At 49.1% G+C, this 25,670-nt stretch overlaps 1 protein-coding gene across 3 annotated transcripts in view; it reads left to right on the top strand.

Moving 5' to 3' along the window:
- The window catches only part of LOC132473433 (signal-induced proliferation-associated 1-like protein 2), a 77,929-nt gene that overhangs the window by 30,305 nt on the left and 21,954 nt on the right, over positions 1 to 25,670 (top strand). For all 3 annotated transcript variants that reach the window (XM_060073564.1, XM_060073565.1, XM_060073567.1), the window contains exons 3-8: positions 2,549 to 2,682; positions 4,585 to 4,773; positions 10,122 to 10,296; positions 10,942 to 11,045; positions 18,908 to 19,065; positions 19,750 to 20,326. In XM_060073564.1, the coding sequence (XP_059929547.1) occupies positions 2,549 to 2,682; positions 4,585 to 4,773; positions 10,122 to 10,296; positions 10,942 to 11,045; positions 18,908 to 19,065; positions 19,750 to 20,326 (1,337 nt within the window). The remainder of the gene's footprint in view (positions 1 to 2,548; positions 2,683 to 4,584; positions 4,774 to 10,121; positions 10,297 to 10,941; positions 11,046 to 18,907; positions 19,066 to 19,749; positions 20,327 to 25,670) is intronic.

Genomic DNA, 25,670 nt, shown 5'->3' with positions numbered 1-25,670 from the left:
TTGTCCATGCTAACATTGATCCCATTGTTTGGCTGAACTCTTATCCTACCCTGTCATCATGAATGCTTAGTTATCTAGTTAAACCTCCTGCAAACACACACACACGCACACACACACACACACACACACACACACACACACACACACACACACACACACACACACACACACACACATACACACACACATATAGCAGGACCTCAATGTATTTATTACTCGGCCAATATATAGGTCAATGTATTTAAAATATAGATTTGATTATGTAATTATGTAAAAAAAATAGTCTTGAAAGTGGAGACAGAAAATCTAATCTAAACACAAGGCCAAATCCTATAAATGTCTTTATCAGACTTTAGCCGGTGACCGCAAACATGTAACAGAGCTGTCGATATCATGCCACCCGATATGACACTCAATTAAACACTAAAGCCATCCATTCAGTCCCTAAGGCCAACAGGTGTGTGAAAGTGAAAGAATGCGTTGGCCACAGGCATTCCTCCCACGATCTGCCATCTGCCTCGCAGCCCCGCAGGTGTTATGGTGTCACGGTGGTCCTCAGATTCCCGTGTCCCTTTGTCTCACAGAGTGCTTCTCTACAGACCTGCGTCGCCTGACAAGTCTTGCGGCCCGTACGTAGTTTTGCTCAGATTTCTTCTGGTCGGAGAACATCTATTATTCATCACCCGCACGTCGATTTCATGGTAACTCCGACCGGTGTGTGAACAGGCCAGTTCCTCTGCGGCGGCACTCAGCCACTCTCCTGAGGACATGTCGGAGGTGTTTTGGAAATGGAGGTCCCTTTGAGGCTGCCCTAGGAGGTATGCCTTTGTTTGATGGATGGATCCCTGGTCCTGTGGATCAGGGCCTGTTTACTCAAGATCTGCTGCGTGTGTGCAAATCCAAGGACCCCCTGTCCTCCCTCGCTCACTCCCCTCCCTCCCTCCCTCCCTCCCTCCCTCCCTCCCTCCCTCCCTCCCTCCCTCACTCACTCACTCACTCACTGACTCTCTCACTCCTTCCCTCCCTCCCTCCCTCCCTCCCTCCCTCCCTCCCTCCCTCCCTCGATCCTTCCCTCCCTCCCTCCCTCCTTCCCTCACTCCTTCCCTCCCTCCCTCCCTTCCTCCCTCCTTCCCTCCCTCCCTCCCTCGATCCTTCCCTCCCTCCCTTCCTCCCTCCCTCGATCCTTCCCTCCCTCCTTCCCTTCCTCCCTCCCTCGATCCTTCTCTCCCTCCCTCCCTCCCTCCCTCACTCACTCGATCCTTCCCTCCCTCACTCCTTCCCTCTCTCACTGCCTCCCTCCCTCTCTAACTCCTTTTCTCTCTCCCTCCCTCCCTCCCTCCCTCCCTCCCTCCCTCCCTCCCTCCCTCTCTCACTCCCTCCCTCCCTCACTACCTCCCTCCCTTACTTCCTCTCTATCTCCTTCCCTCCCTCCCTCCTTCACTCATTCCCTCCCTCCCTCCCTCCCTCCCTCCCTCCCTCCCTCCCCCTCCCTCCCTCCCTCCTTCACTCATTCCCTCCCTCCCACCCCCCCTCCCCCTCCCTCGCTTCGACGCCAAAGGCATAGCGTCAACAGACCGTAGACACAATACACATAAACAGACAGAGGCAGGCAGCGTCTCTGTTGACTGTTCGTCTCCTGTTATCATATTGTTTGTCGTTGCACGTTTCGACCGTTTTCTAAAAGATAATTTTGTTCACGCATTCTTTCTTTCATTTATTTCCCCACTTATATATTTACTAGGAGATGTTTCGTGATGGGATGTAAAATATATGCATTTATTATCATGCCAAGTACATTGTTTGGGTTGTACTTACTACATATTAATGACTGCAATACTAATGTCAAACTGAGAAATTAGATTTTCCTGGGCCCGGAAATTGATGTGACATCTTGTTACTGCTAATACTGTGAATGCAGTCATAAATCCATAATCTTAACTGACGTCGTCATTAAGTCAAATAAAAAAAAGCCATACGATTTGGATTGTATTTCCCTCACAAAGCGAGAGGGAGGAGATTTATGTCTAGAATCTCTATGATTTCACTATTCAGAGAGACACAGCCCTTCCCAATGCATGGTCACTTTATTGCATTATTGAGTAGATTAATACACTGAGCAGCAGAGAAATATAAGCTTGCCAGCGGGGCCTTAGAGAACCAAAATAGCTTTTTAAAGAGCCTATTTAGCCTTGTCCGACATGTTTTGTTCCGTTTCGGGATCTTCGTAAAATTAATTTCAGGAACTGAGCTTACCGAGCATTTTCAATATCACTGTTGGGATGTGATCATATTCCTTGAGCTTATGAAATACCAAACGATTATCTCTACTTAGTGATCATCACATTTTCACATTACCGACACGTTTTCCATTTTGCATTTGATTCCAGAATATCTCCAGTCAATTATTAGATAACAAGCACGATATGCAAAACGAGCCTGTATATATTTACATTTTAATTGCACAATCACCTGCACAAGGTCATTCTGTCTGGGGAGCGTGTTGCTCATGGTGTGTCTGCTCGCTGTGGGTCTCGTCTCGTCTCCGCAGAGCACCAGAACTACTTTGGCGTGGACGAACACCTGGGCCCAGTGGCCGTCAGCATCCGCAGGGAGAAGCTGGACGAGGGCAAGGAGAAGGAGGGGATGCAGTACAACTACCGGGTCACCTTCAGGACCAGCCAGGTGAGCACTCCCCTGCGTCTCACTCTTACTCTCTGCTCACACCGCTCCCCCCCCCCGTGTTGAGAATGTGTCGGGTGACGAGGATGGAGGGGAAAATAAAAAGTCACCTTGTTTGAGCGTGTTTCATGCAGACTTGATTAAAAATCCAACATGTAAACGAATCTATCTGAATGCATAAAGAAAAGACATATACCGGTAATACATAATGTTGTTTAAATTTTATATATTAAAAAACATACAACATGGGGGTCGGCTTAGCTCAGGAGGTACAGTCGGTTGACGTTGCTAGTTCGACTGAGTGTCGATCTGTCCCTGAGCAAGACACCTAACCCTAACTGTTCCCGACGAGCTGGCTGTCGCCTTGCATGGTTCACACCACCGTCGCCGGTGTGTCACTGTGTGCATTAACCGTTGTAAGTCGCTTTGTCGAAAAAAACAACAAAATAAAATATCAACATCAGCTAGATAGTTCTCAAAAGCAAATACACCAAGCTCTGCTGAAGCCTGGATCTCCCTGAAACTGATAGGGTTTTCCGGTGCTTCCTGGCAGTGTTTAAATACTGGGACTCATTCCCTCGTCGTTGTGCAGTCACATTTAGCCGCTCACTACTGGGTGACTGCGGTCCCCAAGCTCGGTCATGCAAGACTAGAGCGCAGCAATGTTGGAGAAGGCTCTTGGAACAACAAGTGTGGGGGGGGGGGGGGGGGGCGCACCGCTGCTATGCTCTTTGTTCCCCAACCCGCCCAGAGGACACTCACAGAGTCAGGGGTTTGAAGCCAAGTCCAGTCATGCAAGCTGCTGATGCGGTCTATCCCATGGTACTTGGAAAAACCCTGTTAGACACACACACACGCACACACACACACACACACACACACACACACACACACACACACACACACACACACACACACACACACACACACACACACATCCGCACACACAAACACACCAAACAATCAAAATGAGGTACACAGAGTCAAACCTCAACCACGGTCGTCCAGATTACCCAAAAGAAAAAAAAGCTCTCATCGATCGACGTTGGGCGGTCTCCTAAATAATTCAGCGACAGATGCAGCCGGCAGGAAACTGTTACTGATATCAAATGGCCTTCCCGGTCGGAGGCACTTGGCTCCCTCGACGGGACAACGTATCTGGGTCATGCAAGTAGCACACACACACAGCGAGCAACGCTCCTGCTCCTCAGTCAACGTACACAAGGTCCGCTTGCATGAAGCGTCTCACGGTTGACCCTCACCTCTGCCTCCTTCTCTACCTTCTCCTGCTAATCTCCCACACGCATGCTCCTCCCTCCCCCCCTCCCCCCTTCCCCAGATAGACGGGTTTAGAAAGGTTTTCTACCCGCGTGCGTCACCGTCAAAGAGCCTTTGGCTGTTAGCTCTTCCATGACCCTTGGGCTTTGCGGATGGCAGTACAAAATGGGGGGTTTATTTGTGTAAATGCACGCCAAGGGGGTTGCGGATAGGGCGTTTCAGACCCTTCTCTGCATCAACTTTTTACTGGCGTGCTAATGGTCTAAAATGCTAAAACGCTACTTAACATCTGCTCCTGCGTTTTGCCCGTCTCAATTATTTAGCGGGGCGCGTTCTTGATGTAGCCCCGCCGGGGGGGTGGTCGTAATGGATCTGTTCACGTCGATTGCGGCATTCGATTCAGATGCGCAGCGGAAGCGTATTAACCTTTCGTCTGCCCTCGTCCTGCCCTCTGTGCACACGTACAGCCGAAACCCCTTCCCCTTCTCCCCCCCCCCCCCCCCCCCCCCCCCCCCCAGAGCTTCATACCTTCAGGGGGAATGATCCTAGGCAGAGGCGCGTCCACGTACCCTATGGAAACGTACCGATGGACGTGATTGGCTGAACACCGTGACTCTGTTCCCCCAGCTCACCACGCTGCGCGGCGCCATCTTGGAGGATGCGGTGCCGTCCACGGCCCGCCACGGCACCACGCGCGGGCTGCCCCTGAAGGAGGTGCTGGAGTACGTCATCCCCGAGCTCAACATCCCCTGCCTGAGGCTGGCGCTCAACTCGCCCAAGGTGCCCGAGCAGCTCCTCAAACTGGACGAGCAAGGGGTGAGTACCGGAGGAGGGTGGCTACTGGGGCGACGGTTACCGGGACGATGGTTATCCGCGGCGACACTCGTTTGCACAGCCTGCCTTGGTGGCATGGTTTTAAAGTTCTAAGTGGGATTTTTTTTACTGTGATTTGCCATTGGTACATTCTTAGCTGGATTGGTGCTCCAAAGTTGCCGTTTCAATTCCTGGCACTGCCTGGCCAGGTGTTGAGGTGTCCCTTAGCCAGACACCAAACCCTCACTAATCTAGAGACGACCTGGCTGTCGCCTTGCGTGTGTGCGTATGAATGGGGGAATGTGAATCACTGATTCTGAAGTGCTTCGAATGTCGTGAGAGGTCAAGAAAGCTCTGTATAAACGCGGTCCATTATTCCATGCACCTCTATCGGAGCCCTCGGTTGCCATGGTGTCCGACCAGCTCTAGGAGATTCTAGTGCCTTTGCTCACTGACACCTCGGCGGCATTTGTGTCACAAGCGTCACGTGGCCTCACCTGGACGACACATCAGTGCCGTGACCACGCACAGCGCCGGATCAAATCCCGCGGCTTCCCAGCTCTCCATGGAATGCCTGTCAACACCACTTTAAAAGTTCCCTGTCTTCCGCACGGGGGCACGGGGAAGCCGATATTACACGTGAATAAAATCTATCTGGATTCAGACTCCCAGGGGGGTTCATTGATTTTCTTTCTCCCCGCTCGGACGTCGTGCAGAAACTTGCCAGACAACTTATTTCATCTCAGAGTGGGGGATTTTCTTTGTGTGGACGCTCGGATGGCCATGGATGTCATATTTCATTAAGTCTGTTGGACTGAAATCGGTGTTATTGATTCGAGTCCCCGTGTTCTTGTACCAAGTAAAAGGCATCAACATGTAATCTCGAGCCCATTAATCAGGCCCCTAATGAAACCACGAGCGCAGCAAAGGGTTTTAGCAAGCCAAGTAGCGATCGCTATAGTCTCGGCTATTAGAAAATGGCCTTGTTATTGATGTAACGGCGTGTGTGTTAGCGTGAGCTCATCCTTTTAACCGGCAAGGGACATGTCTGGGTTGAAGTGGGATGGAGACAACCGTGTGTCTTTTTGTGTTCGGGACAAAAGACCGGACAAACGGTCTTTTGTCCCGTACATCTACAAACACAAACACTCAAAAGAAGCAAGGGAGGTCGAGGTCTGAAGGTTTTCCTACGTGGGTTGTCTCTTTGCAGAGCGTGATATAAACAGAAGCATCTTACTGCGGCCAAACATTGTGGGAATAACTTGGGTTCTTTTCAGCATAGCTCTTAGGGCCAAAGGGCCACTAGAGTACGATGTTATATTTGGATGTTATTTTTTGCTCTGCCTCTGCATGAATCATTAATGCACAGCGCTACAAATATCTAGAGTTCAATCATCTCATGTTTTAATAACACACGGCCTGGCCAAGTTCAATCAACGGCCCTGTAATGTGTTTGTTTTTCGGAGCAGGGAGAAGGAGCAAGGATTTAAGTGCCGGGAGAGAAGACGTGTCCTGGAACAGTATTTTAGGGTGGAAAAGGCTCATTTCAGAAGTGCTCCGTGTGTGTGAGGCAGACTCCCCCCTCTCCGTGCCTGCATGCACGGCCATAATGTTCAGTTTCTCCCCGGAGGAGAGCCTGCCTCCTGCGGTGGGCGAGAGATTGAGTGGGCGATCGCAACATCTTTCATAAACCAGCGTTCACACATACACACACACGCACACAAGCACACACACACGCACTCGCACCCACACACACACACACACACACGCACACGCAAACGCACACAGACACACACACACACACACACATACGCACACACACACACACACACACACACACACGCATTCACACACGCACACACAGTCAAAAAAGAACAGGCTTTTGTAGTCACCCCTCACATTGGTGCCCTGCTGCTCTTTTTGATTGCTTCAACTCTCTGAGTGTGAATGGACTGGGAACTGCATTAGGGCGGCCAATCAAACCTTGACGATGACCAGTTCAAATCAGGACGGTAACCCTAACTCCTTTAAAAAGAAGCCATTTCAACAGGAATGTCTCTATTCGATTCCAAGCCGAGGAGAGTAAGCCAAAACACAACGAAAATGATGATGAAATGCAATGACGTTAGACAGACAGGCCTTCCTGTGTTCATTTATTTTCCTTTTGCCGGTATCAGATAAGCCAAACAGGGGAAATGTTGGAGCCCTGAATGGTTCCCCTTGGCAGGTGCCTGAGATTAGTCTCTACCCCCCACGAGCATTGATATTACAGAGCTTAATCAGTGCTCCCTTAAGCCAAATACTTATCCTACCTCGCCTGCATAACGTCAGGATTAACCCGCCGACACCTCGTGGGGAGGTACGTTTTCTCGTTCTCACGTGCCCCACAAAAGAGCCTTATGGATCTCTTTATGGGCGGCATGTGGCTCAGGAGATGGAGCGTGTTGGCTGATAACCGGACGGTTGCTAGTGCAATCCCCGGCTCCTCCTCCTAGCTGACTGTCGAGGTGTCCCTGAGCAGAAAACCTAAATCCTAACTGCTCCCGACGAGCTGGCTGTCGCCTTGCGCGGTTGACACCGCCGACAGTCTCTGAATGTGTGGATGAATGTGTGAATGCTACGGCGATATTGTAAAGCGCTTTGAGTGGCCACTGGTTAGAAAAGCTCTGTATAAATCGTCCCAATGCGCTCACCTTAAGCGAGACACTCTGGTTCTACCGAGTTCTGTCTGGGAGAGGTGAGGCATTGTGTATAGGAGCCCGCGGTGCAGACAGATGTCCCGCTGATGCAGAGTAGCGCCCGGGGTTTCGGTGGTACTGCTGTTCCATGCGCGGGTCTGTCTCGCGGCTCTCCAGGGGTCCCCCCGCTGTCCCCGTTTCTCTCTCCCCTCATTAGCTCCCTTTCCTCCCCCGTTTGCTTCCGTCGTTTGCTTTCTGTGAGTCATAAAAAAATCTGTGTCGCGTGCCTCAGCTGCCCCAAGTGGTGAGGTGAGGAAGAGCAGGGAAAGACGGAGTGCACTAGCGGATAAGGATGTATAGAGGAGAGGATGAGCGTCTCGAACCGATCTTATTGGCCATCCATCACTTCAGAACTGTCAGTGCTAGTATAGTGTGTAAATGAATGGTAAATGGAATGCATTAATATGGGTCGAACTAGCAACCTTCCAGTTACCAACCAATCCACTCGACCTCCAGGGAAAGACACTGGGTTTGATTCCCCCATGTCTCAGCCTACAGGCACGCCCATCCTGTATCTAAATTCACTTATGTGGAAGAAAGTGTCTACTTGATGACTAAAGAGCCAGCCCTAGCATCCGCATTAGATATTGGATGGAGCGTGTTTGCAAACATTGCCTCAGCCTCTCATCTCCGGTCCATTTCCTGGCCTGCCAACGCCGACTCAAGCTAAACAAAAAAGCAATCAGGGAAGCGCAAAAGCACATCTCAGAAATATGACTCCTCTCCCCTTCCTGCCATATATGTCACTCGATGTCAAACCGGATGATTCCCAGACCCCGGGAAGCAGCTACCGGCTTGGCCGGTGGGGTAATTGATGGTCATCGGCCAGTGGGTGACTCCGAGCGAGGGGGTTAAGTGAGCCAGTGTAACGCTGGGCAGGGCCAAGCGACATCACCGCACAACGGTGCCATTTCGACAGGGCGCGGTGTTCTAATGGCACTTAGTCACCACAGGAGCCTAAGCACAGCGCACTGGGCCTGATGGCGGGCGTCACCATGACAACGGTGTCAGGAGCTGGCCGGGGAACTGTTAACCTGTAAAGGAGCGGGGGGCGGGGTTGGGGGGTTGGGGGGGGATAAGGCAGAGAGATTGCCCCAGCGATTCCAATTTGTTTCAGTCAGTGGCTTATGGTTTGGGGAGCTTTTCGTCTCCGCGGTGACAAAGCCGTTCCGTCCTGACAGAAGCAGCCTTGTCGAGATGCAGGGTGGCTGTTAGGAAAGCGGGGGCAACAGGTGTGGAGACGATCCCTTTTCTCTTTTCTGTGCTTTTTTAACTGTCTTCCTCATCCGGCGTCGGGTAGCCACGAGTGGTAAAACATTCATGTGCCCATATTTCAGCAAACGAAAAAAAAAGTTACGCCGTCGTGCATGGTAAATGAGTGTCTCCCAGATGCTTTAGCTCCATCCAAATGTCAGGCCAAGTTGTACTGTTTTCAAGAAAGGGGGTTGTTAGTCTGTGTTTTCCCCAGGGTGGGGCAGGCCATTATCTAAACACAGCAAACCGCTTCACATGCGGAAGCCCTCGACTCAACTCTCGAACAAGTCCAACTATTTAAATCACGTACTCTGCACTCGTCTCACCCCACACACCGCTCTGTCCCCGAACGGCGCTTTAACCGGTACGAGACAAACGAAGACGTGAAGCAACCCAAGGACAAACCCAAAAGGACTGTTTACCAAAGTCTTCCCAGAAAGGATTTGCCTGCCATTGATGTGAGCTTATATAGTATTCCCCCCTAATCCGGCGTGAACCCAGCCGTACGTCTGTAACTCAGTCCCCAGTGGCTTTGCAGCTGCTCCTCAACAGCGGTTATTAGCTAAGGTTGATTAACGCGCGGCCCAGCGGCGAGCCCTCCTCCCAGCCCTCCCTCGCCTGGCCTCGGCAGAAGGGGGCTGCGGCGCGGTCGGCCCAAACGGGCATGAAAGCCCTCATAAGAGCTACAGCCGGATGGAACATAGACGACAGCCAACAGGGTGGTCACTCTGTGGTGGTCACAGTCTGTGTGTGTGTGTGTGTGTGTGTGTGTGTGTGTGTGTGTGTGTGTGTGTGTGTGTGTGTGTGTGTGTGTGTGTGTGTGTGTGTGTGTGTGTGTGTGTGTGTGTGTGTGTGTGTGTGTGTGTCGATCTAAAAATATCTGTGTGTGCGTGTGTGTCTGTGTGTTTGCGCGCATGTGACAATGCACATCTGTGTGAGTTTGTGTGTGTGTGCAGGGTGGTCACTCAGTCTGTGTGTGTGTGTGTGTGTGTGTGTGCGTGCGTGCGTGCGTGCGTGCGTGCGTGCGTGCGTGCGTGCGTGTGTGTGTGTGTGTGTGTGTGTTTTTATGAGTGTATTCTGTGTGCATGTGTGTTTGTGTGTCAATGCACATATGTGTGTCTATGTAAAGATTTATGCGTGTGTGTGTCAGTGTGCATTCAGGACGTTAATCGGGGGTGGAAAACAAATTTTCTTTAAAACTCAAAATTCATTTTTCCCAACCACTGCGGGGGGGCGGGAAAGGCAGCGTGAGCATCCAGGTAGAAGGAGGCTGTGTGATTGGTAGCCTGTGGTCTGACTCTCCCCCCCCCTCCCCCCCGACTCCCCCCCCCTCTCCCCCCGTCTCCCCCCTGCTTCCAGCTGAGCTTCCAGCACAAGGTGGGGGTCCTGTACTGCAAGGCGGGCCAGAGCACGGAGGAGGAGATGTACAACAACGAGGGCCCCGGCCCCGCCCTGGACGAGTTCCTGGACCTGCTGGGCCAGAGGGTCCGCCTCAAAGGGTTCTCCAAGTACCGGGCGCAGCTGGACAACAAGAGTGAGACACACGCACACACACACACACACACACACACACACACACACACACACACACACACACACACACACACACACACACACACACACATACAAACACGTATGCACACACGGTTGGACAACAAGAGTGAGACAAAGCACACACACACACACACACACACACACACACACACACACACACACACACACACACACACACACACACACACACACACACTCGGCCGAACAACAAGAAAAAAAAAACTGCTGGATAAAAAGAGGGAGACGCATTCACACACACACACCCAGCAGGGCAACAACATTGTTACACACAAACACACACACCCAGCAGGACAACAAGAAAGAGACCCACAGCCAGGCAGGCATACACACACACACACACACACACACACACACACACACACACACACACACACACATATTGAAAATGAAATGCCAGAGATATAGCCTCTTTCTTATATATTACCTCTGCACCCAATTTCAGTGCGGATGCACTCGGCCCGCTCCTGTTGTGTTTATTCATTGCCATAATACATCATAGCGGGCTCCCTGTAACGGCTGGTCCCCCTACCGCTGTATATCCTCCCTCCTACACACCGATGGCTCTCTCTGGTGACGAACACGCGTTTCCTCCCTGTGCTTCCAGCCGACTCCACCGGGACCCACTCCCTCTACACCACCTACAAGGACTACGAGCTGATGTTCCACGTCTCCACCCTGCTCCCCTACACCCCAAACAACCGGCAACAGGTCAGTGGGGCGAACCTCCGTTGTCAAGGGGTAGAATGTCGAGCGGTCTTTTTTTTTTAAAATTACTTTTATTTACATTTTCAGAGCATATACAGAGAGCATGGCCTAGCTTCTGCCTTCTAGCTCCCCCCCTTCGGGACTGACACGGCTCCCTTATATGGGCTGACCCGAGATTGGTGCATACCAATCCCTCAAATATCAGCGGGGGTGTTTACATATCAAATCAACAAAATATGCATCAAAACTGGTCAAAACAAACGTATCTTAAATGAATTAAACTACAACACCTTAGTTAATATTCGTGCGTCTATACCCGCCACTACTTACAAATGATATATTCCAACAAAGATAATTGATTTGGCGGAGACGCAACGGCGTCACTCGCACACGCCCCGCACCATATAGCTGTCCCCAGTCGGGCGCGCGCTTCCTAGAAGCCGCAGGGATCGCACAGCTGACCACGGCGGTGAGCAGTTCTACTTTTTACCACTCCATAAACAAAAACGCCCCACGATCGCATCATACACCAAACCCCAAACAATATGCAGACACTATGCAGAAACTTGATTACGGGTTAATCTTGCGCGTCAGATAAATGCCCGGTGCGGCCTCAATACGGACGCGTGAGGACGCGCCAATAGCCGCGTCATCACATCCGTCCATTACAACCAAAGGGCCACTCACGCCTGCACCACCACCAAACTCCGCCTCCAGAACCATACACCACCACAACCAACAGTACTCCTACCACCACAACCAGCACCACCACCACCACAACCAGCACCACCACCACCAACACACACCATCACCACCTCTCCCACCACACACCACCACCACCACCACCACCACAAACCATCACCATACACCCCCAGCACCACCACCACCACCATCACCCCCACCACACACCATCACCATCACCACCACCCCCGCCACCACCACCACACCCCCCCACACCCACACACGTCGCACTAGGTGCGGCAGTAAGCCGCTTCCTTTTAGGATGTCTCCCGGTCCCCTGCCACTCTCCCCCCCAGGAGACTCATCTCGTACCGGTAATGACCTATCAGACATAACCGAGAGCATTGCCATGGCAACGGCGCCCTCCCTCCCCCCCCTCCCCTGCCCCCCCCCCCCCCCCCCCCCCCCCCTGTAGTCGCCTTTTAATCAGCGCATCCCCAGGAGTTGGCTCTTGTTCTCGGTATTAGACAGGGCTCTGTGTCTGTCTCGTCAAACCAGGGGGATTAATTGGATCCAGTGGCGGGCTGGTAAGTGAAGGCCAGTAAATCCCAGATTACGGGAGTTCATCGTCTTAGTGATCTGATGCCGCCATGGAGATGGAGCGCTTTACTTCCAAGTCGGATGGATAATAAAGTACCGATCCGAAAAGAAAACTCTGGTGTATCAACTCAATATCACAGGATGTTTCTACCGAATACCTTTAAGCAGTTGGTCGAATGTGTTTTGGTTTTATAACGGGTCAGGATCCACCACCGAGGGCACTGATTGGCAGTGTTAGGATTAGCCCCTCTTCTTTAACCCTACTTTGTTGTTAAATTGCCTGTTTGGTTTTCCGTAAAATCCCCCGGGCGAGTGGTTCTCTGCACCCTCAACCTCTGGCTCACCCTTTGCATCGCTTTGGCCTTCCCGGTCCACTGCTGCCTTCTCCATCCACTGACTCCCTTCGTTAGCTGCCTGAGCCCTGCTCCTTAGCAACAGCTCTCGGGGTCAAATGATGTGCCGCGGGGAGACCATACTTTATCCGTGACTTTTTTAATTAGAGTATGGAATTTGACATTTGGCAAAGCATGTCAATGTGCCTTCATTTTTTGGTGAGGTTTCTCGATTTTTTTGAGTATGCTTCCCTTACTCTTTGTCTGAGTAGCATTTAATGAAATGTATTTTATTGTCTCCGGCTGCAGTGTCGGAAAGCTTTTTATTCACCGTGGTATTTTCATGAACGCTCCATATCACGTTCTTTCTACTTTCTACACTTCAATGGTTTATTATTGCTTGATACCTGGAAATCTCCCCTGAAATATTTTTTGTCTGTGCATATCTTTGTCTTCATTTGTTTAATTCAATTCAATTCAATTTTATTTGTATAGCCCTTAATCACCATTACAGTCTCAAAGGGCTTAACAGGCCAAATATTTGTGACACCCCCCTTTACCCATGCCCCCACACGGGCAAGAAAAAACTCCCTTGAATCAGCAAGGAAGAAATCTTGAGAAGAAACGCAGTGTAGGGGATCCCTTCTTCCAGGGATGGTCAGGAGTGCACTGGGTGCCACAGATGGCATACAGGTAAATACATGTACATCATATTAAAATGGTGATGGGGTTCTGGCCGGTTATCCATGAGGAGAGTCCAGGCATCCAGTCCAGCACCCGCAGCACGCTACAACTGACAGAATAGTGAATTAGAACGGAAAAGTACATAGTGGGAATGTATAATGTAATAAGAAAAGCACAAGCAAACAGAGTAGTCTTCACTACGCATCTGTTGTTTTCACACTCCAAATGCAAGATTGTAGAGGTGCGTTTTGAGCTTCCCTTTGAATAGCTCCACAGAGTCAGCTTCCCTGATCGCTGATGGCAGCCTATTCCATAAAAAGGGGGCTCGATAGGCAAATGCTCTCTGTCCAGCCGATTTCTTTTTAACCTTCGGCAATGAAAGAAGGCCGGCTCCCGAAGACCGGAGAGACCGAGAAGGACTATAAGGAATAATCAGGTCCTTCAGGTACAATGGAGATAGTCCATGCAAGGCTTTATAGGTTAGCAATAGCACCTTAAAGTCTGATCTGAAAGTTATTGGTAGCCAATGTAAAGAGGCGAGAATAGGTGTAATATGATCAAACTTTCTCGTTCTGGTCAGCAATCTAGCTGCCGCATTGTGTACCAGCTGTAGACTCTTTATAGTAGAGTTCGGTAATCCCGAGAACAGTGCATTGCAATAGTCCAGTCTTGACGAGACAAACGCATGAATCAGTGTCTCTGCATCCGCTACAGATAACATTGATCTGATTCTTGCAATGTTTCTCAAATGGAAAAAGGCAATTCTAGTTATACTTCTTATATGCTGATCAAAGCATAGTTGAGGGTCAAACAAGACACCAAGATTTCTGACGGATGCACTCTGTGGGATGGCGAAGCCATCCAACCACAGAGAGACATCCTCAAACTTTTCCCGGTCCCGCTTCGAGCCGATAATCATAAGCTCTGTCTTCCCAGTATTAAGCTGTAGGAAGTTTTGTGACATCCAGCCCTTCACAGCAGCCAAACAGGACTCAACCTTTTGAATCTGGGCAGAATCCCCGGAATCTACAGGAATGTAGAGCTGGGTGTCATCCGCATAGCAATGGAAACTAATTCCGAAGCCACGGATAACGTCACCGAGGGGAAGCATATAAATTGCAAAAAGCAATGGACCAAGAACCGACCCTTGTGGTACGCCAAAGCGCAATTTATAATGCTTTGATTCTGCACCCTCATGAAGCACAAATTGGGTTCTATCTGTGAGGTACGATTCAAGCCAACCAAGAGCCGTACCCCCGAAACCAACATAGTGTTCAAGACGGTGAAGAAGAGTGCCATGGTCAATCGTATCAAACGCAGCGCTCAGATCCAACATCACAAGCATTGTGCTTGTGTTTTTATCCAAAGCAAGAAGGATGTCATTTACAACTCTTGTAATAGCAGTTTCAGTTGAGTGGAAATTCCTGAACCCCGACTGGAAAGGTTCGAAGAGATTATTCCTCGTCAAATAATCAACAATTTGCTTTGCTACAATCCTTTCCTGTACCTTAGACAAGAAGGGCAGATTCGATATAGGCCGATAGTTCCTGACTAATTCAGGATCTAGGCCAGGCTTTTTGAGTAGCGGTTTTAACACCGCAGCCTTGAAATTGGAAGGAACAATTCCTGTTGAAAAAGAAAGATTCATAAGCAAGAGGATAACAGGCCCCACCGTTGGAAAAAGTTCCTTAAGAACCCTAGAAGGGAGCGGATCCAACATACAAGTTGTTGGCTTTGAGGCCTTTATCACCCTTTCAAGTTCCACCAAGGAAATCGCCTTAAACTCCAAAAGAGTTGCGTCAGAGTTCACCATCCTACTTGGCAGAACCCCATCCTGCCCCACAGGATGTGCAGGATTAGCCGCCCGGTAAGCATCAATTTCCTCTCTAATTGATTGAATCTTATTCTCAAAGAAATCCATGAATTCACCTGCCGAGATCGAGGAGCCTACGGTCTGATTCTGTTTCTGAGTGAGACTCCTCACCGTGTCAAAAAGAAATTTAGGATTATTTCTATTCAAATTAATGATACTAGAAAAGTAGGCATTCCTGGCGATAGTCAGCGCACCCTTATAGGTGACCAGACTATTATGCCATGCAAGATGAAAGACCTCAAGTTTAGTCGAGCGCCATTTGCGTTCAAGGATCCTGCAATTACGCTTCAAAATGCGAGTATCTGCATTAAACCAAGGAGCTGGTTTTTTCACTGTTCGTTTTTTAGTTACGTACGGAGCAACTGAATCAATGGCAACAGACAAGGCAATGTTGAGGTCATCAGTAAGGCACTCCACAGAACCACTATAGTTACAGAGAGGTGCAAGTGAACCAGATAACTTATCTTCCATGGCTGTAATGGTTGCAGGTGTGATGCGGCGACAGCTGAAAGTAGCTTGCTGATTGTCGCAGGGGCAGGATACCACCACCTGGAAAGTGAGCAAAAAGTGGTCTGATAAAGCTGAGGTGTAGGAAGAGACCACTAGCTGCGAAATGTCAACACCGCGGGTCAGAACGAGATCCAACGTGTTTCCACCGATGTGGGTTGGTTGCTGGACGAGCTGTTTGAAGCCAAGCGTATCTGTAATGGACAGAAAAGCCCTTGCGAGGGCATCAGACGGGTTATTCACGTGAATGTTGAAATCCCCAATAAGCAAAATATTGTCTGAATATGTAGCCAAATCAGCTGCAAAGTCAGAAAACTCATCCAGAAAAACTGAATACGGTCCTGGAGGGCGGTATACTACAGCTAAAACAAAAGAGTCTGGAACTCGTTTTGCTTCTCGAGGAGCTGAGGTGCAGAGCGCTAGCACCTCAAAGGATCTGAAAATATATCTATTCTTCGGCTTTAAATTAAGCTTAGAATTAGATATCAGGGCTACTCCACCACCTTTCTTAACTTCTCTAGATACTTGGGTGCTAACGTAATGGGGTGGAGTAGCTTCGTTTAAGGCTAGAAACTCATCTGGTTTTAACCAGGTTTCAGAAAGCCCCAGTATGTCGATCTTTTTATCAATAATTAAATCATGGACCAAGAGCGCCTTCGATGAAAGCGACCTTATGTTCATGAACCCTATTCTGAGTACTTCCCTTTTATTATTTTCAGGGGGAGTCTGGTTAACACTCAGCTCTGAAGCGGTCAAGGGGATACCGCGGTTTCGACATACTGGTTGCGGCCCTCGTCTGCGGGTTTTACACCTCGAGACAGCGCGAGGCCGCACCACCGTACATATAGGTACAGGGTTATTTTCAGAGGGAGTCTGGTTAACACTCAGCTCTGAGGCGATCAGTGGCATCGCCAGAGTTGGACTTACTGGTCGCGGCGCTCGCCTGCGGGTTTTACACCTCGGGACAGAGCGGGGCCGCGCCACCGTACATATAGGTACAGTGTTAATTTCAGGGGGAGTCCGGTTAGTTGTTAGTATTTGATTTGACATGCGGTTTATCATGCGATTTGCCATGCGATTTTGCACGCCTGTACTAGGTACAGCGTTAATTTCTGAGGGAGTGTGGTTAACACTCAGCTCTGTCATGCGAGTTAACATGCGATTTTGCACGACTGTACATATAGGTACAGCGTTAATTTCATGCGATGCGTCATGCGTCATGCGATTTACCATGCAATTTGACATGCGATTTGACATGCGGTTTGACATGCAGTTTTGGCCCACCGTACATATAGGTACAGCGTTAGTTACAGAGGGAGTCCGGTTAACACTCAGCTCTGAAACAATTGGTGCAATAGATCCTGGTTCCCCTAACCCATCTGCTATTCTAGACTCTGTTCTAGACTCTGCAACGTAGACTATCATGTTGCTAGCAGGTTTACTAAACTCCTGCAGCCCAGCGTGCTGTGAGTGGATGAGTCACGCGTGACTAAGACATCTATCTATGTTTTTTGACATAATTGAGGCACCTAACCCAGTAGGGTGTAGGCCGTCTCTCATGAGCACACCAGGGCGACCCCACAGGGAGGGCCAGTTATCTATGAAACCAAAGCCCTGCTCTGAGCTATATAGGGCCAGCCAGCGATTTAGAGACAATAGTCTACTATAACGCTCATCATTACCCTTATCGGGTAGAGGGCCAGAGAGAATTAATCGATGCCGACACATCTTTCTGGCGAAGTCACAAAGCCTAGCTATGTTGCTTTTTGTGACCTCAGTTTGTCTTGTCCTAGCATCGTTGGTGCCAACATGAACTACAATGTTGTCGAAGCTAATGTCGGTGTTTGGTGCATCTAATCTAACTCCGTATGAGGTCTCACCGCATGTTAGCACCCTAAGTTTAGCTTCAATGTCGGGAGCCCTGGCCCCGGGTAGGCAAATAACTGTCGCTGGCGAGTGTAGCCTAACTTTACGTGTAACAGAGTCACCTATGACTAGCGTTTCTACCCCCGAAAAAGACTTGCGAGGCAGGGTACTGACCGCAACCTGCCTCGCAAGTGGTTCTGCCGACAGGATTGCCTTGACGGAGTCACTGCTAACGATAGCGTTAGCTCCACGAGTCCGCCTGGCGGGTCTCTTCTCTATACTTTCTGGAATAACTGTTTTCTCTACTCTCGCTACCCTTTCATCCTCTAACTGAGAGATACGTCTCTCTAACAGAGCTATCTTATCCATGAGAAAGGCAGAGCAAGAACAATCCCAATCCATGCTTACCGTGGTTGATGCAGACGGAGCTCCGGCGAGGAAACAGCGAATACAGTACAGAGTATGCAGAACAGGTCACAGATATAACTACCGAAAAATAGATACAAACCGAGATAGCAGGTCGACGCTAAGCGTCCTGCTAACCAAACCAAACAAACCAAACCAAGCCGGCTACCCGGAAGTTGCGTCTGCGGCGTCACACGGCTGCGTCTGCGGCGTCACACTGCAGCCTTCGGATCAGCCTGTGGAGAGCATGTGGAGAGAGCACAGTGCAAACCCTCGGATACAGAGACACTGTTAAAAACCCTCGGATACGGAGACACTGTTAGAACCCTTGGCTACAGAGACACTGTTAAAAACCCTCGGCTACAGAGACATTGTTAAAACCCTCGGCTACAGAGGCACTGTTAAAACCCTTGGATACAGAGAAACTGTTAAAACCCTCGGATACAGAGACACAGTTAAAACCCTCGGATACAAAGACACTGTTAAAACCCTCGGATACAGAGACACTGTTAAAAACCCTCGGATACAAAGACACTGTTAAAACCCTTGGATACAGAGACACTGTTAAACCCTGTGTGTGTGTGTGTTAAAACCCTGTGTGTGTGCGTTAGACACTGTTAAAACCCTGGGATACAGAGACACTGTTAAAACCCTTCGGATACAGAGACACTGTTAAAACCCTGGGATACAGAGACACGGTTAAAACCCTCGGCTACAGAGACACAATAAAAAAAACAAGCACAACTAGACAATAATTTAGCTCCAGTCGTCTTGTCCCGGTGTCCTCGCACAGCCTCCAGGCAGCCCAGCACGCAATGTTCTGAACGAAACATTGAGTGTGTGTACATCTTACTCTCCCCCGGTGCTCTAACCATGGCATGTCTTTGATTCCTCCCCCTGCTCTCCAAACCTCCCAGTTGTTGCGGAAGCGGCACATTGGCAACGACATCGTCACCATCGTGTTCCAGGAGCCTGGAGCTCTCCCCTTCACGCCCAAGAACATCCGCTCGCATTTCCAGCACGTGTTTGTTATCGTCAAAGTCCACAACCCCTGCACTGATAACGTCTGCTACAGGTGAGTTGAACCACAGCGCACGCCTCCATAGCATGTCGGTGAGAAGGCCAAAGTTTGATTAAGGGCAAGAGAGTACACAAAATTAATCATCATACAAATCGGAGGTGGAATGGAGATTTGGAGATCCAGATGACACACCTATTTCGCTGGCTTTGATACAAATACCTTTCAACCTTCTAGACTGAGTTGAGCACAATTTCTTCGCAACCCTCACACAAACCTTGTACAAAAGGGTATGAATGAGACCCATTTGAGGAGAAAATCGGTGAAACGCATAAATCTCCTAAAATACAGTTAATGGTGACTTTCATGACTTTCATATTAGACGGGGCGTGTCCAAAGTGTCTCTTGATGTATTTTTACTGCTTTGACACCTTCAAATTACCAGTGATGACTCACTAGTGAAGTGTTTATTTGAAGTCAAGAAGGCTCCGGAAAAGATATGAGGCTCCGTTTTGAGGCTCCGCTCTGTCTGCCTCGCCTAGCTCTAATCTATTCCCCCCCCGGAAGCCTTACGAGTTAAAAACCCTTCCAATAGCCACCAGTTACACAATCCAATAAAATGAATAGTTCAATCCGTCTCTTAGCTCGCTTGTTACCTTAATCTCTGTTTTGCGGTCGGAACAGAAGCACCTCTGGTCACAACTCTCCTTCTGCTTCCTCTCCCCCTTCTCCTCTCTCCAGTGTGGCCGTCTCCAGGTCGAGAGACGTGCCCCCCTTCGGACCGCCCATCCCGAAGAGCGTCACCTTCCCCAAGTCGGCCGTGTTCAGGGACTTCCTACTGGCCAAGGTCATCAACGGAGAGAACGCGGCGCACAAGTCGGAGAAGTTCCGAGCGATGGCCACACGCACCAGGCAGGAGTACCTGAAGGACCTGGCCGAGAACTTCGTCAGCACGGCCACCATCGACTCGGCCGTCAAGTTCAGCTTCATCACCCTGGGGGCCAAGAAGAAGGAGAAGGCCAAGCCCAGGAAGGACGCGCACCTGTTCAGCGTGGGAGCCATAACGTGGAGCGTTCGTGCCCGGGACTTCGGTCAGTCGGCCGACGTGGACTGCCTGCTGGGCATCTCCAACGAGTTCATCGTGCTCATCGAGGAGGACTCGAAAAACGTGGTCTTTAACTGCTCCTGCCGCGATGTGATCGGCTGGACCTCAGGCGTCATGAGCATTAAGATCTTCTACGAGCGGGGCGAGTGCGTCATGCTGTCGGCGCACGACAACTGCGGAGAGGACATCAGGGAAATGGTCCAGAGGCTGGAGGTAAGACACTGGAGATGTTGTGCTGCTTAATTCGATTTCAACGCTGTTTGGGTTGACTAACAAGATTAACTTTATCTGCAGAAACACACTGCTCTGTTGTCTCTTTAGAGCCCCCCCCTCCCCCCCTCGTTCAGTTCATTTAGACTTCAGTTTGAGAGAACTTCTGAGTTCAGTTACATTTTTAAGTGAGTAGCAATACCAGTGGATTTCTGCTGCTCTAGGAGATTTTCAAAGGAAACTGTCAGAACAGAAATAATTACTTCGCTTTTGCGTGTGTGATGTATTATTAAGCCATTATCATGCAATCTACAGCTATGAAAATGATCCTAGGTTAACCTTTCATATCCGAAAAGTTTGAAACGTAAGACGTTTTTTGGGGGGATTTGAAGCTATTTTCACATTGGCAGTTGGAAATAACTTAAGACACCAGTGGCTGTTTGTGGTAGAGTAGAGAATTAGCATTGCATCCTCCACCCACTTCTCCACAAACATCTACAGGATCAGGGGGTAAAGGTGGAGCACGTGGCCAGCGTCCTTTAAGGAGTATCTTAGGGGTAGGACGATCAGATTGGGGCATTAATCCATACCAGAGTCACACCTCCTGGATATTTGCTAACACAAAGCTCCACTTAAACAGGGAGAAAGGGTGTAAACATCCACATAGTCAGGGCCTGGCACAAACCAAGCCAACTCCTGGAGTCCGTGAGTGTCATGTGTTCTCGCATATTAACTCAAATAATCCAACGGGTTTTGGATGATTGAGTCGTTTACCAGCGTGGCCAAAGCGGTGTAGGACATTTAAAATAATCCAATGGGTTTATAGCAATGAGCCTTAAGCCTTATTTATCATTCTGGTGCTTTTGTTTTTTTTACTGGAAAAAGAGCACATATCAAAAGTATTACACTTTCCCACACATTGCAATTGCGTCCCTGTTGAATGAATTAATCTAGGTTGATATAAACGGTGTCACTCATAAAACGTCTTCCTCCTCCATTCTGATTGGCTAATGCTTTGCGCCGATGTGGCCTGGCTCGTACTTGCGGTCGTGCCAGAGTGTTTTCAGTGGGTACTTGTTGGTTTGGCCGGGGCCATCTGAGGTATCCTCTGCCTGTGAGGTGAAGCCTGATTCACGGAGTCCATTGAGGATTACCACTCTCCTGTGGTGGGGCTTTTGGCTCATCACATCAGACCAACGTTGGCACGCACACACTGGGGCTTAGGTCGTCCCTTTGCAGATGCTACCTAGCGTCATTAGCATAAAGCGGTATGAAAACCCCAGAGTGGGTTTTTTAGGGTCTTGACCATAGCTGATGCAACCCTCTGCCAGGTGACTCATTTAATCGAGTGCAAGATTAGGGATGATGTGATTGTCTAGCCCGGCCTCACATGGCTGGATGTGTGTCTGGCTGCAGGTAGTCTGGGGAAACAACACAGGACAGAACATTCTGCCCTAACCCAGTTTTGAAGCCGGGGAAAGTGAAGCAAGCAGGTTTTTTTTTGGGTCTGCCAGACCGAGTATAGAGGAACTCTGAACTGCGTTTCCAGCTTCACTCCTTCACTCCCACAAGGAGCTGCTCTGTTCGTCTGCGCACCACTGTGGCCCGCTTTGTGGCCGATTATATCAGTTGAGTGTGTGTACATAATTGATCTAGCCTTGATACACCCACACACGTATATGGCTCTCTGAGGCAGGAAATGTGACTTGCAAGATCTTCTATCTGCACTCTGAATTCTATTTAGTATACATTTATAAAACATGTATAGCCTACTAGGCTAAATTGAGTATGAACTATGCAACTTCTCTACAAATTCTTTGCCAATGTAGGGAAGATATTAAACACTTTTTTCATCACATTTCTCTGCAGCATAATATACCCACTTTATATTTTGATTTATGAATAGTTAGTCAGTAATAGCTAGTATCATAGTAGTATGTATTTATACAAAAACATCAACAGTCTCGCAGCAGCCCATGCTAGCTCATAATCACACAGTGAGCTGTGAGAGTATTTAGCATACCAAAACCTTAAGGGGACTCACATGTCACTAAGGATCTGCATGAAGACGGACAGAATGGGACATTGCGGGAAGTTTACGGATAGCCAAATCATATCACTCCCCTCGTTGGCCATGCTGATCCCCTTACACATCAAGTGCACTCACGTGGAGGGGGTGCATGATGCAAATTAAACAGCCCCCAATCTATAAAGCTGTTGAACCGTGAATGACCGTTAAGCATGAATAAGAGCGCCTGTCTCTTGGTTCGGGGAGGAGCCGTGGACCAGCGAGGGCCCCAGAGGTGCCTTTGCTTCCTTACGTCCCTGGGGGGTTGGCCTCGCTCAGGTTTCATCGCACGGCTTTCTCTCCGCAGGCCTGTGATGTAATCTGAACCGCGGGGGGGAAGGCAGAACGTGAACAGATTGTCCACTCCTGACATACAGAGCTGGCCGGTGTGGGGGGGGGGGGGGGGGCACAGCTAAAAGCTTTGCGATAACGTCCAGCGAGCTCCCCAGGGTGCAATGGATGACCACCCTACTTGACGCAGCAGGATCTGCTGCTGCTGACATGCTAGGTTCACTCTAACCGAGGCTAATGGGGAGTTAGCTCATCTGAGCATTAGCTTACGGTGTGGTGTCGAGTTAAGTGAGGTGTGTTTTCTAAGTCAAACAAACACGTGTCAATGAATGGATTCGTAGTAGCCCCGCGTTACCCACCATACTTGCTATGGTTCTTTGACCTTGTTTCCAAGTCATTTCATTTCGTCTATAATAGTCAGAGGCTACTTGTTACGAGCTATACATCCAATACGTAATTATTTAGTTTAATATCGTAATTCATCCATTTTAAATATATTTAATTCATTGTATAATTTTCAATTATTATTATAGTGTGTTTTAGTCTTTATTTAGAACAGAGATACGAAAACAATTTTCCTCTGTAAAACTTCTAAACGGGGCTAACCTCACCCGGCTCTTAAAATAAATATTGAGCTCACAGCAGCAAAGGGTTTTTGTTGTGCTTAATTCAGTCGTGTTTTGTTTGTCCCCAATTGTTTAATTCCTTTTAAAAGCGGTGCGCATTGTTTCCTCCTGTGTGAACATGACTTCCTCCTCCATCGTACACCATCAGGATTACAAGCACACCACCGCCCAAGCGTAGCGAGTCATTGTCGAGCGGAATGGCTGCCAGTTTTAATGTTGCCCGCGTATAGCGAGCCATAAATTCAGTTATTGCAGATAATAACTGTGTTGTGCCCCTCCACTAAAACCAATCTCTCTGTTGTCAGAATTTACTCTGTGTAATGTTGTTACGCGGCAACACAGTATAACATCGTTAGAATGTTATTTTACCAATATATTAAACACAGTATAACATTTTTATTCAGCTATAAAATAACCTGTTGTTTTTTCGCCCATTTTCTTTTTGGTCCGTTGTTTTCCCAGAAAAACTGCTCTCTGAGCGTGTTTAATGTGCATAATGGCGATGGGAATTGACCGTGCGATATATTAAATTGTAAATCAATGTTATTACAGGGGCTAGGCCTTGGAAATGAGCGTGGCTCGGTACATTTTAGAGGACATCTTCACTTGGTGTAAGTAGAAACAGATCCTCTCTTTGGGTGGTGTCAGATGGCTGCCAAGGACGGAACAAGGTCGTAACTAGTTCTTACGCACCTCAGGGACAGCAGTGCCCACTGAGAGGGCTATTTAGCCTTTGTTTGAATTTAAAAAATTGGCAGCTTTGGTGTATGAAGCAAAGCACCACGGGCAGGAATCGAACCCGGATCGCTGCGATCAGGACTGTGCCTTAATGGTACGTGCTCTTCCCGGTGAGCCACTGAAGTGCCCCATGTACGAGTATGTATATATATTCAGGCGGAGCGTTGATTTTGAGCTTATGGCGGGTTGTGTTACTATTGGGCCACAGGTTGTTTCACTGTTCCCCTGCAACCAATCGGTAGGACTGGACTTCACAATGCTCTCCTCTCTGGCGTCGAGACGTTGAGCGAACACGCTGATGGACATCACGCTAGTCCCATTATCATAACTACTTCAGAAGCTGCGCATACACTAGGGGCCGGAGACAACGGGAGGCCTGTTCACCACAATGCGTTCCGCTCTGATGAGAACCCGGACCAATCAATTCCCGAGACGGACAGAACGAAGAGACGGAATGATGACATTTAGAAAGCCATTATTTAGACCTAATGAATCCCCGACAAAGAGCAGTTTGATTCCTGCATGGCCGTGTGGTATTCAGCCGCAAAGATTGTCTTCCTAATTCCCCGGCCAGTCCTGCCCCCCCCCGCCAACAATGCTCCTCTAGCCCTGCATGTTTTATTCTGGGTCATAATTGAGACAGTGGCTCAACTCTCCCCTAGTGCTCCTTTTGCTTTGATCAGTTGATTATGAGGGCCTGAAAAGGGCTTTTAATTTGGAGGGGTACTTTAATAAATCCTCTTTTTTCCTTTTCAATGACTAAAAACGACCCTCCATGCATGCAATTAGGCCTGGTTTGGTACACTCGAGAAATTATTTAAAAAACGAATAGTAATCAGCATGACTCCGTTACCAACTGACGCATTACCCTTACTTGTGAGATACATCATGAATAACTCATCGTTTACTAAAACCTGTGAAATCGTGTGCACCTTAGCGCTGAAGACCACCATGTTTAGCCTATGCTCTCAGCCTACGGACTAAAAGGTACGGGGGTCCGAGGGAACGGGGGTTTCTTTGCCTGCAGGTTGGAGGAAATAGACGTTTCTTGAGGCGTACTCGATGAGGGCCTCCCTCGCTTCGGCTGGCTCAGGTTTCTCGCGGTGTGAGAGGCTGCTGACGTGTTGACAGGCCAGACGCTGAGCTAATGTGTCCCTGACACCAGCTGCCACTTCGGGGCAAATGAAGTCAGTCAACCGGGGGTTGACCCAAGACTGATCTGATGGGGCGCTTCAATGTGATCATTGACGTCGCTGGAGAACGGGTTTCGTTGAAAGGTTTCCAGTGAAGAAAGCCGGAGAAATATGGCTTTAACGACGGCCACTTCAGGAGACAGGGGGTGGTTTAATCCATTGGATCTTCATGGCAAAGTGAACTGCCACCTGATAGGCTGCAGGATTAGTGGCTCCAGATTGTGCCTGGGAGCCAGAGTTCCCGATGGCTGTAAACATGTGACGTGTCATTAAGATTGACGCTTGGATTTGAACAGTGCTTGTGGGTTATTTAGTCGTCAATAGGCTCCTCTCAGCCTAAGCTGTTGCTTCGAGGATGCACCCTTTTTTACTGAAAAGGGTTTGGATTAGCAGAACAAAGACACCTAATGCAGCCGTGCCTGAGGATAGAG

This window comes from Gadus macrocephalus, chromosome 15, assembly GCF_031168955.1.
Source record: "Gadus macrocephalus chromosome 15, ASM3116895v1".
Taxonomy (NCBI): domain Eukaryota; kingdom Metazoa; phylum Chordata; class Actinopteri; order Gadiformes; family Gadidae; genus Gadus; species Gadus macrocephalus.
Note: the sequence above shows the minus strand (reverse complement) of the source record. Positions and strands in the feature narration are given on the sequence as shown.